The 17,188-nt window shown below is 38.9% G+C and overlaps 1 protein-coding gene across 1 annotated transcript in view; it reads right to left on the bottom strand.

Annotated features, from left to right (window-relative positions):
- birc6 (baculoviral IAP repeat containing 6) overlaps positions 1-17,188 on the bottom strand; it is a 164,381-nt gene that overhangs the window by 43,827 nt on the left and 103,366 nt on the right. The window contains exons 56-59 of the mRNA XM_040139786.1: positions 15,811-16,144; positions 14,558-14,775; positions 11,139-11,303; positions 10,727-10,898 (exon numbers count right to left, since the gene is read on the bottom strand). Of these exons, the coding sequence (XP_039995720.1) occupies positions 10,727-10,898; positions 11,139-11,303; positions 14,558-14,775; positions 15,811-16,144 (889 nt within the window). The remainder of the gene's footprint in view (positions 1-10,726; positions 10,899-11,138; positions 11,304-14,557; positions 14,776-15,810; positions 16,145-17,188) is intronic.

Raw genomic sequence — 17,188 nt, 5'->3', positions numbered from 1 at the left:
GAGAGGAAAGAGACAAAGAGGATGGGAAGAAAGGTGGGGAGATGGGAAGGTAGGAGGGGGAAAATGGGGAGAGGGTTTCTCCTTGCCCCCTAAACAGAGGCTGCGTTAGCATCTGATGCGTTAGCATCTGAAATGCAAACCTGCTGATAAAAAACTGACTGCAAAAGACTTGTGTGGGTGCAAACCTAATCAAAAGGGAAGCTGGGGGTGGGTTGTTTAACCTGACAGGTGGCGCTTTAGACTGGAGGAGTGTGTAAGTGACACAAGAAGGTTTTCACTGGAAACAAATCGCTGAACACCACTGCCTTATATTATTATTTTCTCCATCAGTCATCTGGGGCTCACAGGCACTGCACCCCCCCTTCTGCCCCAGGGCTCCACATTTAGCATGTCACAGTTTTCCAGTGAGGATCCAAAAAGCATGCTGGATGACGTTGACTTACACCTTAGACGCCTTACGGTAAGACACTTTCTCTTTATACCCTGTTTTTTTTATTGTCTGTAATTTCCTTATTTCTTGAATTTCAACTTATGGACAGCTACACTGAATGGTGACATGAGATTTGAAGGGGATGAGGATGTAGCTCTATTCACATTTGACCCTAAGCGAAGAATGATCCTGTTTAACTTTTTGCTCACACATTTCTCTTGGAGACAACACTGTCTCCAGGTCCTTGTCTTACCATCTAAGGCTCCTCCAATAGGAAGGTAGGAATTACACTCAGAACAACTACTTGGAAAGATCTGGGGGGTGGTTAATCATTTATAGCATATTAAAAGAGGTGAGCGGATGTCAGGTGGCTCTAAATGACAGCATTCAATTATACTTATTTTAATATTGGGGAGCGCCATTGAGGGCTTGTAATGTAACAGTGTCATTGCAGATAATACTGGGATGAGACTGAGCGAGTGTTGGTGTCATGCTCAATTTTGTTGTGGAGTTCAGCTTCTAGTTTTGGCAGGTCATTAACACTAGTGTTCACAGACTAATCTCCCCTTCGCATGGCTATTGTTTTGTTTGATTCACAATTGATTTCCTCTGGGGGATGGGGGCGGGAGTAGTTAATTTGGTGGGGCTACCTGAACCCACAGCTGTATGGAACTGGGTTTTTGTGCAAAAACTATTAGATTAGCTGAGGGGAGGAGGACAAAAGAAGCAACACCAAGCTGCCAAATTGCTGAAAGCCCCATGTTAACTCCGTCCACATTCTGTTGTGGTTTTCTATGTTTGTGTGAAAATTTTTTACATGGTCTCCATAATTTCCTTTTATTCCAGATAAGTGTTCCCTTGCCAGGTTAGGTAAGCATTAGGATCATGGGCACCACAGTCATCACCCTTGAGGACGTGCGGGCACTGGAGGTCAAGGAGGAGCAAGAGGAGTCCATCTTGGCCATGTTAGGCATCATTGGCACATTCCTTAACCTCTTTGTAATTGTTTTTGTTTACATCTATACCACACTATGAAGTTACTAAGTAGAGGATAAAGGATTTCTAAAAACCTGCTCTTTGATAAGCCAAGAAAGACTGACGTGAGAAGAATTAAATTAGAAAGTGAAGTCTGACATGAACATCTTCCCCAGAGAGAGGAGGAGTAAACTGGACAGACTGGCTGAGGATGAAGACAAAGAAGCCATATTGCCAAGTCACATTCATAAGCCGGAGAGATAATAAAGGGCTGGAAGACATGACAGGAATAGTGCTATTCTGGAATCAGGGTGAGCAGAGTCAGACAGACACTAGCAAGTGCCCAGTCCGGACTGACCCCCCTCTGGCCCGATAGGAAAAACAAACTTGCCCTTGATCTAATTTTCTTGGACTGCTGGACTCATTGGAAAGATAAGCCAAACAAGAAAACCTTGAGGACAACACTGATTCTTTTCAATCTATTTTTACTTAATTTTCAAGCTGGTGGGACTTTAATTCCTTCATTCCTGGAAGGGCTTTTAAGCAACATGTTTAAAAGCAGTTGCCTGTAAAAACTATGGTGGAAAGCACTGTTGGCCACCAAATTCAATCAGTCTTCAGGGCCAAAAATATTCAGCTTCAGGGCTCCTGTCAAAAAGTAACCTTCCCCAGAAATTTGGCTTTGGACAAGCTGTGCTGTACTGTCATCTCTTTAGAATAATAAGTGTTACAACATACACATGTGTTGTTGTGGATGATATGTGGATGAATGTCTAGGCCATTCATCCACATATCATCCACAACGCTGCTACTTCAAGAAACCTCCAAAATGTGAAAAACAAGGGGCTGGGGGTGGGGTGGTGTTGTAAAAAATAGATCTGTTACAGCTGAAATTAAAATTAAATAACAGGATCTACTTGTAATTAAACAATATAGCTGATTTACTTGTAAGGAGAAACTGGGCCTATCTTTATTTTTCTGAACCTCTGTACACCTTTTGTAACTGATAAGTGGGAGGGGGGTTGAAATATTACCGTGATATATTTGTTTATTTTGATTGCAATCTTTTTCCTGTAATAAAAAAAGCTTTTTATAAATATTTGAATCACGTCTAGATGTACTGTGAGACAAAGGACATTTAAACAATAAACAAAAGAGCACATAAATAATGATAGCACCGAGCCTTATCTGTGACAGACCCCAAGGAGTGTGTATGAAAGAATCTGTGAAAAAGTGTAAAGATTATCACAAGATTTCACTTTTTACCAGTTTGAGCTTTAAAGGCTATTGACTGCTCTTGTTCTCTGAAAACATGGGTGGAAAAGGAAGGAAGGGATGCAATCAGAATGGAAAAAATCTTCAGTCCCATCCACCATGCATCTTTGAGAGCATAAGCCTGGGAGAAGGAGTGCATTATGGCTCCTGAGATTACAAAGATGATCACTGGTAGTGGCACACCACCTCCCACCCCTGCCCCCATTCACTTGAAATTGCCTATCTACCTAAACTGCAAATCTGCAAACCATGACAGAAGAGATTAGTAATGAATGAAGGTGGTGTGATGGCTTGCTTAGCTTTCACCTTGTACCGCCTCCAATAATATGCCCTGTGATGGAGGAAATCCTTGAAGTAATTGTGAATCAGTTCGCCACAGTTAAGCTCTTCTGTGAATCAGGTTGAGCGCTTCTGTCAAAAGCATTCTTTTATTACCAGGCTGGGAAAACCTCTGAAATTACAAATAAAAAATTTGACACACACTCTGAAGCCTAATGAAACCCCCACAGCTCACACAGACTTACTCAATGGTAGGGAAGCTCCATAAACACACATAGGGCTGTCCAGCAATGCAGGGATTGAGTTCTGTTCCACACTGTCTCTATGGTATCTGGGGTGGTAAATCATTACCAACCCCCCTCTGTAGGCCAGTCATGTTCAGATTCCACTCAACACAAATGATGGACCAAAAAGACACTGCATAGGTGGCACCACCTGCTGCAGCCTACATTGACTTTAAATATCGTCTGTCTTGGGCGAGTCAAGAAGTGAATCGTGGTGTAGGATGGAAGGATTATAATGCTGAGGTAAAAACACAAAAAAATCCCACATCAGATCTGGAAATCATTTGGTTTCAAGCGAAACATGCAAGAAATTAATTTTTCAATTAGGGGAAATTAGTATTGTGGTGATATCCAAAGGTATTATTGCTCACTAATGGCTTAGCTTCCTGTGATGGAGTGTCAGGCGATAGAGGGAAACTGTAATGTATCCCAAAAGGCTTTGCCCAGACACCAATGATTCATGTGGAGCAATGCGCTAGGCTGATGGGCCAGAGTGGCTCTGGGGCAGTGGGGGGAAAAGAAGGGAGAAATATAGGCTTTTTTCTGGCAGACAAGGTAAGAATAAAAGGCAAATAAAAGGTATTTGGGTTAGTTAATAGAAATGAGGCTCCATTTGGAGGGTATCTATTTTTCTATGAGAGGTAGGTTGATTTCGATTTTGATGAGTTGCAGTGAATTTCATCTCATCTAGAGAACACAAGTGTTGGACCACCACCAAACACACCTCTGCCAGTGTTGATGATAGCCCCAAGTAATGTTAATTGTCAAGCTTCCTGTTTCTCTTGTGTTTTCAGATCGGTCAGAGTATTTATGCACAAAGAGCTTTATTTCCAGTTACTGAGTCCTAAGACTACCAGAGGTATCGGGAGTAATGGAAGAATTTCCAAAGGCTTTTGCTCACTTAAACGATATGACCAATTTACATTGATGTACACTTCTACTTAGAAAGGCCATACCAAAAACCAGGCAAGCCAGACCTGATAAGGTCATTAAATGGGCTGACATAAAATCACATACAGGTGAACTTTCTATCTATATTAAAAGCTGATTTGGTGAATTTGTGCATTACAAGCTGCGAAAGTGTTTAGTTACTACTTTACAATTACTTGGGATTACTTGGGACCATAAACCTGGAATGAAAACCAGTTAAAATCCAGTAAAACCCAGTAAGCATTACTAATAATTTATACGTGTAATAAAGGGTTGGGTTAGTAGGGGAGAGTCACCATGATCACAGTGGACACTTCTGAACACAATTATTTATTCCAACTGTATAGTCAGTCTGACGTTTCGTGTTGGGAGGATAGAGTAGAGCGTACAGAAAACAGCTGCCTGCTGCTGCTTGAAATGAGCGGTAGGACAGAACCAAACCATACACATGCTTTAAAACTAAAACAAGTTAAAAGAGGCTAAAAAGCTCCATACAGCTGAGGAGTTTGTGAGAATTATCTCTGGGTTATTCGCTAGGGAGTGAAGCCTTTTGGGACTGATCTGATTCATTGTTAACATAAAAATATATATTAGTGCACACACTGTAGCTATTGAGTTTTTCCACATAAAGCTCACAGAAGTACCCAGCAAGTTAATGAGAACATTGTGAGAAAATTAAAAGACAATGTGACCTTTTCCTGATACTCCCTCTTTTCCCACTATAGTGGGCAATACATCTTAGTCACGCAGCCCCATTCTGAGAGAGGATTAGCTGAGAGCAAACCTATCAACACTGCCAACATGTCTTTGAAGTAGCACTATAGGTATTATGCAGCAACTGCTGCCTATGGCTTCAACTCCAAGAGGTTATATGTTGTTATATATCTTCTCCAACAAAACAACTGCTCGACAGGCTTCAGCACCTCCTTAAGTTGTGTGAGGCTGCGTTCAATACAGAGGTTCTGGTTAGCATTATTTCATGTAGAGCTAGAATGGCACTCAGTAGAATGCATACCTCCGCCAAGGCAAAATATTGACGGAAATGTCGAAAAAGGTCCTATCTCGCAATGTGAAGGAAAATAAAAAAATTCTTGGATCCCCCCTTTAAATTTGGTGCAAATTGGTTCATTGCTTTTTGCATAATCCTGCTGACAATTAAACAAACAAACCAAAAAACAGACGAATACATAATCTCCTTGGCGGAGGTAATTACCATACAATTGAGTGAGAGCAGTGAGATGGAAAGTTATGAATTGAACTGGAATTAAGATCCAGCAGTGTACTCCCACACAAGAAAACACCATCTCTGACAGGTACTAGCAGGTACTAACATACAGGGATGTTATGTTGGATAAATGTAACACACAGCACTCACTTCTCAAAGACAAGCAAACAAAGACGAGGATGCGGAAAGACCACCTCTGTGTATGTTGGACGTGTGGCACCTCCTATGATGTTTGATGATAATTCTCCTGTCTCACTACTGTACATAGCCTTGGCTTTCACAGCTTTATGGGCCACTTGTGTTATTACTTTGAAATGGACACATGCTTTATCTCTCTCATTTAAAAGATGTATTAATGCACATGGTAGTCAATTTGAACACAACCTTTTCCGTTCTTTTATTGTACAGGTACCGGCTGGCCAATCCTTTTAGTTTTAGGAAAATAGAGATATCATTGGCTGAGGATTAAAAAATTAGATAACAAATTCCAGCCAATATTTTTTACCCTTTTTTTTTTTATTTCTTAAATCTATATTAACACATGAACAACAATAACAAACATTTTTGCTAGGGATCCCTTAAATTCTGTTATTAAAGAATTACAACCAAGACATGTACTTGTAAATGCTCTTTGGTGGACAAACTCTGTTATGGTGACACTGTTTATTAATTACGTGAAACATATGTTTGCTATTCTTGTACGGATAATTGTTTTTACTTATCAACCGAATTATGCAAACATACAATAAATCTGTGATACGTTAAAATCTGCAGATAAAATTGGCTGCTGATTAGCTGGTTAAGCTGTACTGGAAATCTCAAATAAAATATAGACGAAAATGTGGATGCTTAAAAGCAAAGGCAACAACATGTCAGGTCTCCCAGTTTTTCCATTATGGTTCCTCTTGACATTTATTGACAGCTCAGAGCTCCTGGGCAACTGGCTCTCATACAGAAGATGGTCAGAGAGCCCCCAGCTTGTATTTTCTGATTAACTTAATTTAGCTGTGTGCCATCGCTAGTTAGCACAGTATAATGTCATTTGTTATTGAATTAAATGGTAAATGCATAGCTTTTTAAAGGGAAAATGTGTCATCACTAAGACTGTTGCTTTAACAGAGCGTGGCAATTTGTAAGCAAACGAGAGGTTATAAACTTCATATTTCTCTCTCACACACGCACACACACACACGCAAGGCCTTTACCAGATAATGAGTAGCAATTGTAACACTCGTGTTTTTTTTTTGCTATGAGACCATGGGCACAGTGGCTTACACACCAGCATGCACACACAGAGATACTCCTGCAAACTGAAACACCCACTGATACACGACAGCACACAATGGTAATGGGAGTGTATAAACACTGATACGAAAATCCTTCTGTCACTTACTGCACGAAATCTGTTCTATCCAAACTCAACAAAAAAAGTGGTCTAATCAAACAAAATTTAAACTTCTGGCAGTGGACATACAGGTTCTCTGGGTAATGACTGCATTAGGATTTCACCACTGGATCACTACAGCTGTAGCTGGTTTACAGTAAAACCTCAAATGTTCAGGGTTCTTTTTCCTGAAGAAACTTGCTTATCTATTCTTGGTGATTGCTATAGACTTTGCCGCTCAGCCAACAAAAGCATAAAATATTCCACGAACTGCTTGAACAAAAACATAACTGTACTCCACTAAACATGGTGCAATCCAATACTATTACACCACAAACAGTTTAAAAGAATACTTTAGTTCAATCAGCCTCTCAAAAACGTAAAATAATAAGCTTTCCACACTTAAATGTGTGACCCTACCTTTTGGTGATATTCTATGAACTAGTGCTGTTCAATAAAGCTAATTAACTTAATTCATTCTTTTTTTTACATTTTCTATGATGCGTAAGTTGTCTAAATTCGTCTAAAACAGAATACTGACAATGAAAGTGAATACAACTGGGAATTCATTTCAATACCTTAAAGAGCAACTTAAGTCCCCATTTTAGCTTGAAGGGGTACACATTCAATTCCATTCACCTGCACCACTTTTTTAACCAGCCAAACGTGAACTGCTAGTTTAGCAAGGCTTCAGAAGATGGAGCAGAGGCAATTTGAGAGTGTCAGAATTTATAATTATGAGTGGAAGGGAGGGTGTAACTTTGCCCCAAACACTATAACACTGATAAACAATGTAAACTGCTATCTTACTACTACTACATTACTTGATTTTCTATGGACGAAGGCAAATAACTACTGTTGAGGTGATGATAGGTCAATGTAGTGTTCACAGCTTCTTTCCGCTACCCCCAAGTGGCTAAAAAACAAACAAAAAAGTTATTGCAGGTTCAACTCAAGGTCCACATACTAGCCGTTTTCCTTAAGCTTTCAAACACATGTCACCATCTTTATCAGCAGCTAGAGCTGATGGGATGGTGAGAAGAGGCTAAAAGCATTGGAAAGAGCAAGTAAGTTAATCCTGAGTTACAATTGTTTTACTTTTTTGTTTTTTCATTTTTTTGACAATTGTTACAATTATGCTTTCTTTTGGTGGGGGAAAAATCTGATAGAAAATGATAATATTCTATAAATGTGAAAACAAACAAACAACTGATTTTATTTTTCTTTGGCCTTATCAACCGTGCCTCTTATGAATGGCATGACGTACTGTTTTCGGTTGGTTACTTTGCTTACTCTGTGGCTTTAGCGTGAAAACTGTTCAAGTACAGCACAAGAAAAAAGAGCAGTTTAAAGGGTGACTGCAGCCAGACTACAAAAGGGTCACCACAGCACTAATAACCATCAAGTCCCCAGGGAATTGGAGCAGAATATAAGCAATGGACTGGCCTGACCTGAACACTGCTAAAGCCCACTGTGTAGTCACAGCTCTACTGGAAGCTGGCAAGAGCTCAGCCTGAGGTCTGGCTGAAAAGGCAGACTGAAACAAGGGGTTAGCTGAACATGTGCAAAAGAAAGCTGGTTCCAACTGCACCACACCAACTCCGACTCGAGGAGAGCTAATTAAAGCCAAAAGGACCGTATTTTTCAAGCTTGAAAACAAAATTATGGTGTCTGACAAGTCTGGGCTAATTAAAGTTCAACTACTGGGTCTTCACTGCAATTTCATGGTAAGACATAGAGAACCTCAGCTTCAATTTAAGACACTGTAGCTCCATCTGGTGTTTCATTTTTTCACATTTATCACTGAGATCAAAGACCAGAGTCATCCAAACCTACTATCTCAGCATCAAAGGGAACACTTCACATTATGAGCTGGAATCCACAGACAATAAGAAAATTCAGACAGTTTCAACAGTAGACAAACATCAGTGGGTCAAATCATTGGATAGGATGAGAGCACGTCTGAACAAAGTAAAAAACAGGCCCCATGGAATGATGCACAAACATTGGTATGTGCATAGCTCTGCCATGTTAATCAATAACACTTATTGATGAATCTTCTCAACCGTGACTCCTTTTTTGTTCCATGCCCTGGTCTTTGATAATATACAGAGAGAGGTTATAGATCAGGGGGTTTAAAAGTCTGTAAGTATGGTGTGTGTGTTTGTTTGTGTTTGATGGTTACATATACACAAAAAACTTCATTGTGTAGAATGGGACCCTTTGACACAAGTGTTATTTTTTTCTTCTCACAACCACATTTAGTATAAACCTTTTTTTGATTGTTGCTTCAGGATTTTAGACTGGTTCTAAAAAAGGACAAGTTTTTTGTTCTCTATTCATTTGTTTCATCTTCTGCCATTGCCAGATTCCATGCCAACATTTCAGCTCTGAGTAAGAGGGTCAACACTCCAGTGACAACATAACAAAGGTCATGTAACCAGAAAAGGCAGCTGAAGATGTCTCGTAATCCCTGAAATTTTCAATGTAGCAAACTCAAAAGGCAGTCAGTATCAAACTTTTGTGGTACTAAACCTGTCTATGTTTCACAGCAAAGATCAATCTATTTGGGCATTGTATAATTGATTATTCATTTAAAGTACAATACATACTCCAAAATGACTGACTGTTTATTTGTATGGAGAGAATGTGTTGCCGCACAGCCAAGATGTCATTCTAAAAATAATATATCAGCCTGAATATAAGACAGTATTTTTTTCTGGTAATTATGTTTCAAGAAACAGCAGTTCTATTATAGTCGAAGACTAGACAATTACATGTTAGTCAAATCAAATATCCCTTTTGAATGCAAAGATTTTCTCCTGCAGAGTGTTGCATTATGGGCTGTTTTGTCTTGAGGTTGCTCAGTTAGTGAGTTTCTTCAAGCTGATAGTGTGCTGATAGTGTAGAGTTAATCAGCCCTAAATGTGTGTAGTTAGCCCAGTTCAACCTACAGGAGTTTCCAATGGCTTGTGTAATGGGCTTTGCTGCCATGGAGGAAATAAATTCCTGGGGAGTAAAAACTACTTGAATGCATCTCCCACCTTCTTTACTATAGAACAGACCTGAGGCCGAATCGTCAATCAAGCAATCAAGAACTGCTGGTGTTACAGATGATGAGGATTAATGCAAGTATTTCGTGTTTTACTTTAACATCTTATAATCAGGGTTGTCTAATATCTGGGCCAATACAGTCAATACAGTCCAGAGTGAACTTTCACAGTATGCTTCAAACAAGCTAAGTAATACGAAGTAAGTAACACACTTTTGAACAGTCTCTCTCCAAAGGCATTCATGGTGTTGAACTCAAGTTGATCACGCACAAACTGAGAAAAGTATTTGATTGAAAAAGAGATTTTTAAAGAAGCAAACCCAGCAAACTTTCAGACCTCCACGCACCCAGCCAATTACTGTGTAAAGACTGTTGGACTGTAGGTTTTGTAAAGTTATATTAATTGTCGGACATCTGCGGTCATCTGTTGGTTTTGTGACCCATGTCATATTCGTTACTGGAGTATCCCCTGTTTGAGATGGACAATCAAAGTCTTTTTCTTGTTTTCTGTTGATCAAACCATTCAGGTAGAAAAAAACAAGCTGTATTGAAGCCACTATAAGAACACTGCAATAGAAGGAATGAAAAAGGTGGCAGGAATCCTATTTTGTTTTTATGGATAGCTGGTAAGTCATTGGTTATCCAGTGCAGTTTCCACCCTACATATTTTCTATAGGAGAAGAATTTTCAACTACTGCCACTAATGCCTGTGACCACTGTATTCTATTGAAATGCATGGAGTTTTAAAACATTTCTCATAAGCCAAGTAGGGTTACCCAGGGTAAAAGAAGAGTACAGAATGGTTGAGGCTGCTCGTGTTTTAAGCCTTTTTAGTTTCCATCTCCTTTACTGTGCGTGTCATACCCTTCATTTGTAAAAACAGGGAGCTTACCTGAGTCATTGCGTAGGTAGGAGGACATGGCAGGAATGAGGCAGGACTGGCTCAGCAATTCCTGCAGCACTGCTGGCAGTGCTGAGCTATTGTGGGCTCTGCTGTCTGCCGAAGAAGAATCAGCACTGTGGCAGCTACAGGAGCCTGCTGGGTTGATGTAGCTTGCCAAGACCTAGAGGAAAAAACAGTGTAGATTTAAGATGGGTTACTAATAAAACTCACTTACATTAACAAATATTGTTTGTACTATGGCAGCAGCAAAGCCCCAAAAGGCAGGACAGCTGCTGAGGATAAATTAACAGGAAATAGAGAGATAAGAACACAATATATTTTTCTTTTTGGTATAACTCAGTGTGTTGTCGTGTTATTTTTTTAAATGAAAAAATTATGTCACACTGATTGGAAGACTTACCTGAAGCAAACAGGTGACGTGTTCCTCTTCTAGCCGTTGCTTGGTGAGGGCCTGTTCTACATCCCAGCCGGAAGCAGTGGATCCAGTGCCAAAACCAGTTCCTTTTGCCCAGTACAACTGCTGTTCCTCACTGGTACCCCCACCATGACAACTGGATATCTGCGGCTGTCAATACAGACACAGACACAAGATAATGAGTAGGATTAGAAGAATGGGTTTGGTTGGAGATTTTTCTTTTTTTTTTTTTAACCTCAATACATGTAAAAGTACACAAAGAGCACATTGCTGATATTTCTGTTCAAGCTGACCACTTAATTTAATGACGTTTTTATTTTTCCCTTTTGTCTTTTTAAGGAAAGTGGTTTGACAGTTATATTAAAATGGTGGCTGTATAATTTGCAAAGGCTGCATTTGACTGATCACTGGAAACTGGAGTGGCAAAGAGGGGTACATATTCTAAGTTTTGTTTTCTCAGATATGTATGCCTTTGTTTTGCTTTTTAAACAGTGACTGCATATATTTCATCTCACGTCTGTGCTCCCATCACAGTCTGTGCCATCAGTCTAAACAGGATATCTGTGCTGCTGGATGAAGTGGAAATTATTAAAGGAATAATTCCGGTTTATTTCAACATGGTGTATTTCCCATAAATGTGGCTTTTGTGACTATGGGTCATGCTAACTTTGCACTTGCCACCGTCATTGTTGAGATTTGGGGAAACAAGGACTCGTGCAAAACACTGTATATTGGGGCAACCAGCATGAGCGTCCTATAGCTTTCCAAATAAACATTTCAAATGTTTGTCTCTGAGTCTTACCCAAAGTAAACACAGAATGTAGCTAGGAACAGCCATTATAGCTAACATATAGGGATCTATATCCAGGGAAACTTGCCAGCTGACGTAATCACCCTGCATAACACTAATCTAAGGTGTCAAATTCTTTTTATTTTTTTATATTTTTTTACAGCGGATCCAGGAATATAACCAGATGCTAGTGTTTGCTGGTGGGGACACATATTGCAATCCCTCAAACAGCATTTTACGTGTTGTAGTCACTTTTTCTTACCGTATGGGCAGTTGAGCATTTGTCCAGTCGGCCTCTTATTTCCCCAGGAGGACAATGTTGAGCTGCAAAATCATTCCTTGCAGTTACACTGCTGGAATTACTATAATCTATGGATACATCTATTTTTTCAAATCTGGATTCTGCAGCAAAAGGTTTTTTGCTGATTTAGCTGGTTCCTAAGGCACGCTGTCTTCCAGGATGGTCCTGTTGCATATCTGCCAGTTTGTTTAAAGTCCTTGTCTGTTTACTCTGCTTCATAATACTCCACAGCCTAATTTACCATTGCATTTAGCTTTTTGTGTCTGTTCTACTGTCTTCATCAGAAGACAGTATAGGAACAGTGAAAGTCGGCCTCATAAATGTGAACAAACTGGCGTGTGTGGATGAATATGCAGGGTAATTATGTCAGACGGCAAGTTGCCCCAGATGTAGATCCCTATAAGTTAGCCATAATGACTGTTCCTAGCTGCTACATCCTGTGTTTACTTTGGGTCAGACTCACGTGACAAACGTTTGAAACGTTTTCTTGGAAAGCAGTAGGAAGAAGCTTGTCCTGGTTGCCCCAATGTATGCTGTTTTCCGCAATTCCTTGTTTCCGCCAATGTCAAGAATGGAGGTGGCAAGTGCAAAGTTAGCACGACCTATAGAACCACCATAGCCACATTTATGGAAAATACACCAAGCTGAAACCGGAATTATCCTTTAAGATATCATTAGCTATAAACTCTAATCTCTAACTCCTAAACTCTTATTTGCATCTTATAATTCAGGCTGAGCAATTAAGCTATTTGTCAGGGATTTACTGGGAGATATGCAAAAGAGACCCATTAATAATGGAAATTATTTTTTCCCCTTTTTTCTCTATCAGTGTGAACAAAAGTGATGGCTTAGCCTGTAATGTGGAGCAGAAACAGAGCAGAAACAGAAAAAGTACCCTGAAAATTGGACAGATGTTGGAAAGCATTTTGTCTCCTATTTCTAAGTAAAGTCTCAGGCCGAGTCAAAAGATCAAGGCACAACTCAGGATCCAAAACGCAGGACAGGAACCTGGCACTACTCACAAACTGATTGAATGGTCTTTTAATAGATGTGTGCTAAACAACAAAATCCTAGTTATTACAGGTTTGTTACATCAGTTAAAAAAACCTGCAAATACTTTCATCTGAGAAACATAAAATGCTAATTTTCATTAAATAAATAAATAAAAAATGCCAAATTGTTCAGTTTTGATAGTGAAAAAAAGCTGAAGATCCTTTCAAATTTGGCAATCTGTCATATAAAACATTTTTTAAACATTGAACATATTGACTGAGAGTTCTTTTGACATATTTTATAGTGAAGTTCTAGACCAATTTTTCCCTTTAAAATTGAAGTTTTAGACTTGGACAACAGTGTAGGACTGATGTGGAAGTTTTAAAATGTTATGAAAACCTTTACACTATTACTTCTTAGACATAATGAATATCAATAGAAATCAGCTGTTTTTGAATTAAGAAATTAAAAAATACAAAAATACAGCTCTTGTTTGATCGGGGCTTCTTATAAATATTTCATCAATATTTTGTATCTTATTTTATTAAGATGTTAAATTCAGCTTGTAACTATTGGCTTCAAACATTATTCAAACACTAAGCTGATTTTGCAGACAAAAACAAATATAAGCTCACTCATGTTGGAACTGTGGGAATGAAAAGCTTTAATTTAATTTAAAATAGAAGTCCTCAGAGGAATTAAGGTTTCAGTTTGAGTCTAAGAACTCAATGAAGGTGTAGTGTCAGTTTAAGTGTAAGTGCTGATTGAAGTTAATTTATCAGTTGAACTCTAAGTACAGCAAGGAGTTAGTTGAAATGTAGGTGGTAAAAAAAGCTGGAACTGTCAGTCCTTTTAGGACTTCACTTCGAACATTCTGTCCATTCATTTTTAAAAGTATGAAAGACATGATAAATCATAATAGACACATCATATTAGGAACCTGAAAATTTTTTACAGTGCTAAAAAACATGTCCACAAGAATATTATTTAAGAAATACTTAAGAATTAAACACGCTTCACTGAAGAATTATCATTACTTCAAATATTATAGAATATATATATTAGAACATTAAAGACACTGGGGCTAAGCTAACTTTCTCAAAACCACTACAGTTAATAAAGAGTGCCTGAGTGTTTCTATACTTTTGACCATTTAATTTTTTTTCTTTTAAATAAAGTTATACTTAATGACCAAATCAAACACTGAGGCCAGCCAAGTCTTTACCTCTTCAAAGGGACCACTGAGAGTTAGGAAACAACTGTGGTCAACTGAAGGTCTTCATGAATATCAAAATAACTGTCTGTGTGAGTGGCCCATACCTCAGAGACACTGGTGGTGGCATTAGGGTTGCGGGGGGCGTGGTGGCTGAGAGCCGACAGACAGGCCAGGATAAGATGGATAGCACCAATCTCCAGAGCCATGCGACGTAGAAGCACGCCGTCATCAGTGGTAAGAGGAGTGCTGCTGAACAATGCACGCAGGACATGGAACGGCAGCGTGGGCAGCACATTGGCTGATGGAGACTGCAGTATATGACCTAATAGGATGTCAAAGCATACAATTAAAATAAGGAAACTAAGAGCATTTTGTCCAGGTTTGCTTTTAAGAGGCATTTATTGGTTTGCCAATATCAAATTAAAATGCACCATGCAATCTCCCACTTTGACAATTTAAAATCTGGGTGGTTTTTTTTTTGTTTTTTTAAATGATTTTTAGCATAAATTGGAAGCATTAAGCTGATGCATGATGTGGTTTGGATTTCATAAAAAAAATATTTGTAATTTCTTTGATGTATTGAAAAGTTTTTTCAGCACTAACAAGAAAGATTCTTTTGAGAATGGACTTTGAAGGCTGACAAGTTTTTGTTTTATTACAACTGAAAAGAGTTAAGATTTGTGTTACAACTTGTCTAAAAACTGGCATCCTATAAATATGTTAACCAAGTTCTATAGCACTAGGTGGAATATATATTATATTTCACTATCTTATGACAATGTGATTCTTGAATTTTAATCGTCTTATTTGTAATGACCCATGCCGTGTTACAAGAAGTTATTCAGTGTGTATGTCTATTTTATTGAACAGATATTTCTTAACTGATAAAACAATTTATTTCTTAGACATATATAAACAAACAGCTCAAAAAAACAAGTTACTGACAAGTGGTGCGGTTTGTATATTGTTTCATTTCAGGGAATTGCTATTGCTGTTAAGGAAACACGTTACATGAATAATGACCCTCTATTTATTTCATATTTCCTTCTCCAGCAGTAGTCTGATGTGCTGTCAGACCTGTATCACTAAACAAGACAGCAAAGATACCCTCACATCATTCACTAACAAGGCCTCTCATTTCAAGTAACAGGAAAAACAAATTCAGAATCAGAGAGAAATTAGATGTTATTAATATTCAAGATGAGTCAGAAACAAACACAAGAACAGAGGATGATGAACTGTGCGTGTGTGCGAGTGTACACGTATGCGCGTGTTACAGAAAATGGAGCTCTCTACAATTCTATGATGACTTCAGTGAATGTCAGTGTTGGCAGCTGTAAATTGCTTTCAGACTTACTGCCCTCTCCATCATCTGTTACTCCCAGCACCAGGCGCAGCAGACACTGGGCATGCTTCCTCTCCTTCAACAGCACTTCTGCATACCCCGGCAGGCGCAGGAACAGACCAAAAGCCGCCAGTGAGTGGGCAGGGATGGGTGACATGGTCTGCACTGAGGAGGAAGATGAGGAGGACGACTGGGACTGCTGCTTGTTGATGGGTGGTGGCTCCGTGGCAATGGACTCCGGCGCCTCGTACACCAGCTCACCTGACTGCTCAATGGTTACCCACTCAAACTGGTCACTGTCCTTGGGCTTCTCCTGTGTGGCTGACGGCACCACCGGGGCACTGACCTGTAAACCATCCAGGAGAATTGAGGGTAACTTTAACAACGGTGAGAGGTGTGAATATGAGACGATGCTGACGGGTGTATTTAATGTAAGAGAGCAGGAACCCTACAGTGATGTAATATGCAAATTCAAGCCTGAAGGAGAGGAGGGACTGGTTTCTTTACATAATGTGAATGCAAAATACTATTACTATTACTTTTTCACTTCATCGGCTAACAAAGACAGACAATGACATACATCTCATATTCCTGATCAAAGCAAAAGAACTTCATTTGGTAGAGCTCAGAAGCTATGATTTCATCCACAGGTTTAACCAAACCCCAGCAACCATTATACATTAATTTTGGGGCTTGCCCATGTATAAATTAATTTTGGGCAAAGGTTTTGTAAACATTTTAGTACATGTGTAACAAAGTCTTAGGCCGAGGACCAAGTTTTATAGTTTTTGGCATGGCTCAGTGATTTGAATCTTTCTCCAGACCAAGCTCAAGTTGTTGCCTTCTCATCGCTTTCTATATAATTGGAAATTTAGCCCTACACCGACGCATAGCCGCTGGATTGATGAGGTGATGGTTCATCTGAAGTTGGAAAGGCTCAGATACACCGATCAGGGCATGGATAATAATTCCACAAAGTATGGCGACCATTCCTGGTCTATTATAAAATTGTCTATACTACAAGAAATATAACTCAATGACAGTAACTACTATATGTGTTTGAATGTCAACATAAAAAAAACAATGACATTTACTGTCAATATGATTAGCTTTGAAAAATGAAGTGTTTAGCTGCACTGTACATAACAACAACCTATTTCTGTGGCATGCTTATTTTTAACAAAGACAAGAAAAACAGAAAAAAGTCTCAAAACAAATCTATTGAAAGAGCCAAACAATAAAATAGCATAGAAAAAATATACCCCATACTACAACAAATAATTATTAATTATCAAAATAATTATTAATATAAAAATGTTTTCTACAATTTAAATTGCTAGAAGAAATTGCTTTGTGTTAAGGATATCTGCCAAACCTAATGTTGCTTGCC

Source organism: Xiphias gladius, chromosome 11, assembly GCF_016859285.1.
Source record: "Xiphias gladius isolate SHS-SW01 ecotype Sanya breed wild chromosome 11, ASM1685928v1, whole genome shotgun sequence".
Taxonomy (NCBI): domain Eukaryota; kingdom Metazoa; phylum Chordata; class Actinopteri; order Istiophoriformes; family Xiphiidae; genus Xiphias; species Xiphias gladius.
The sequence above is the reverse complement of the archived record's forward strand: the minus strand, read 5'-3'. Positions and strand labels throughout refer to the sequence as shown.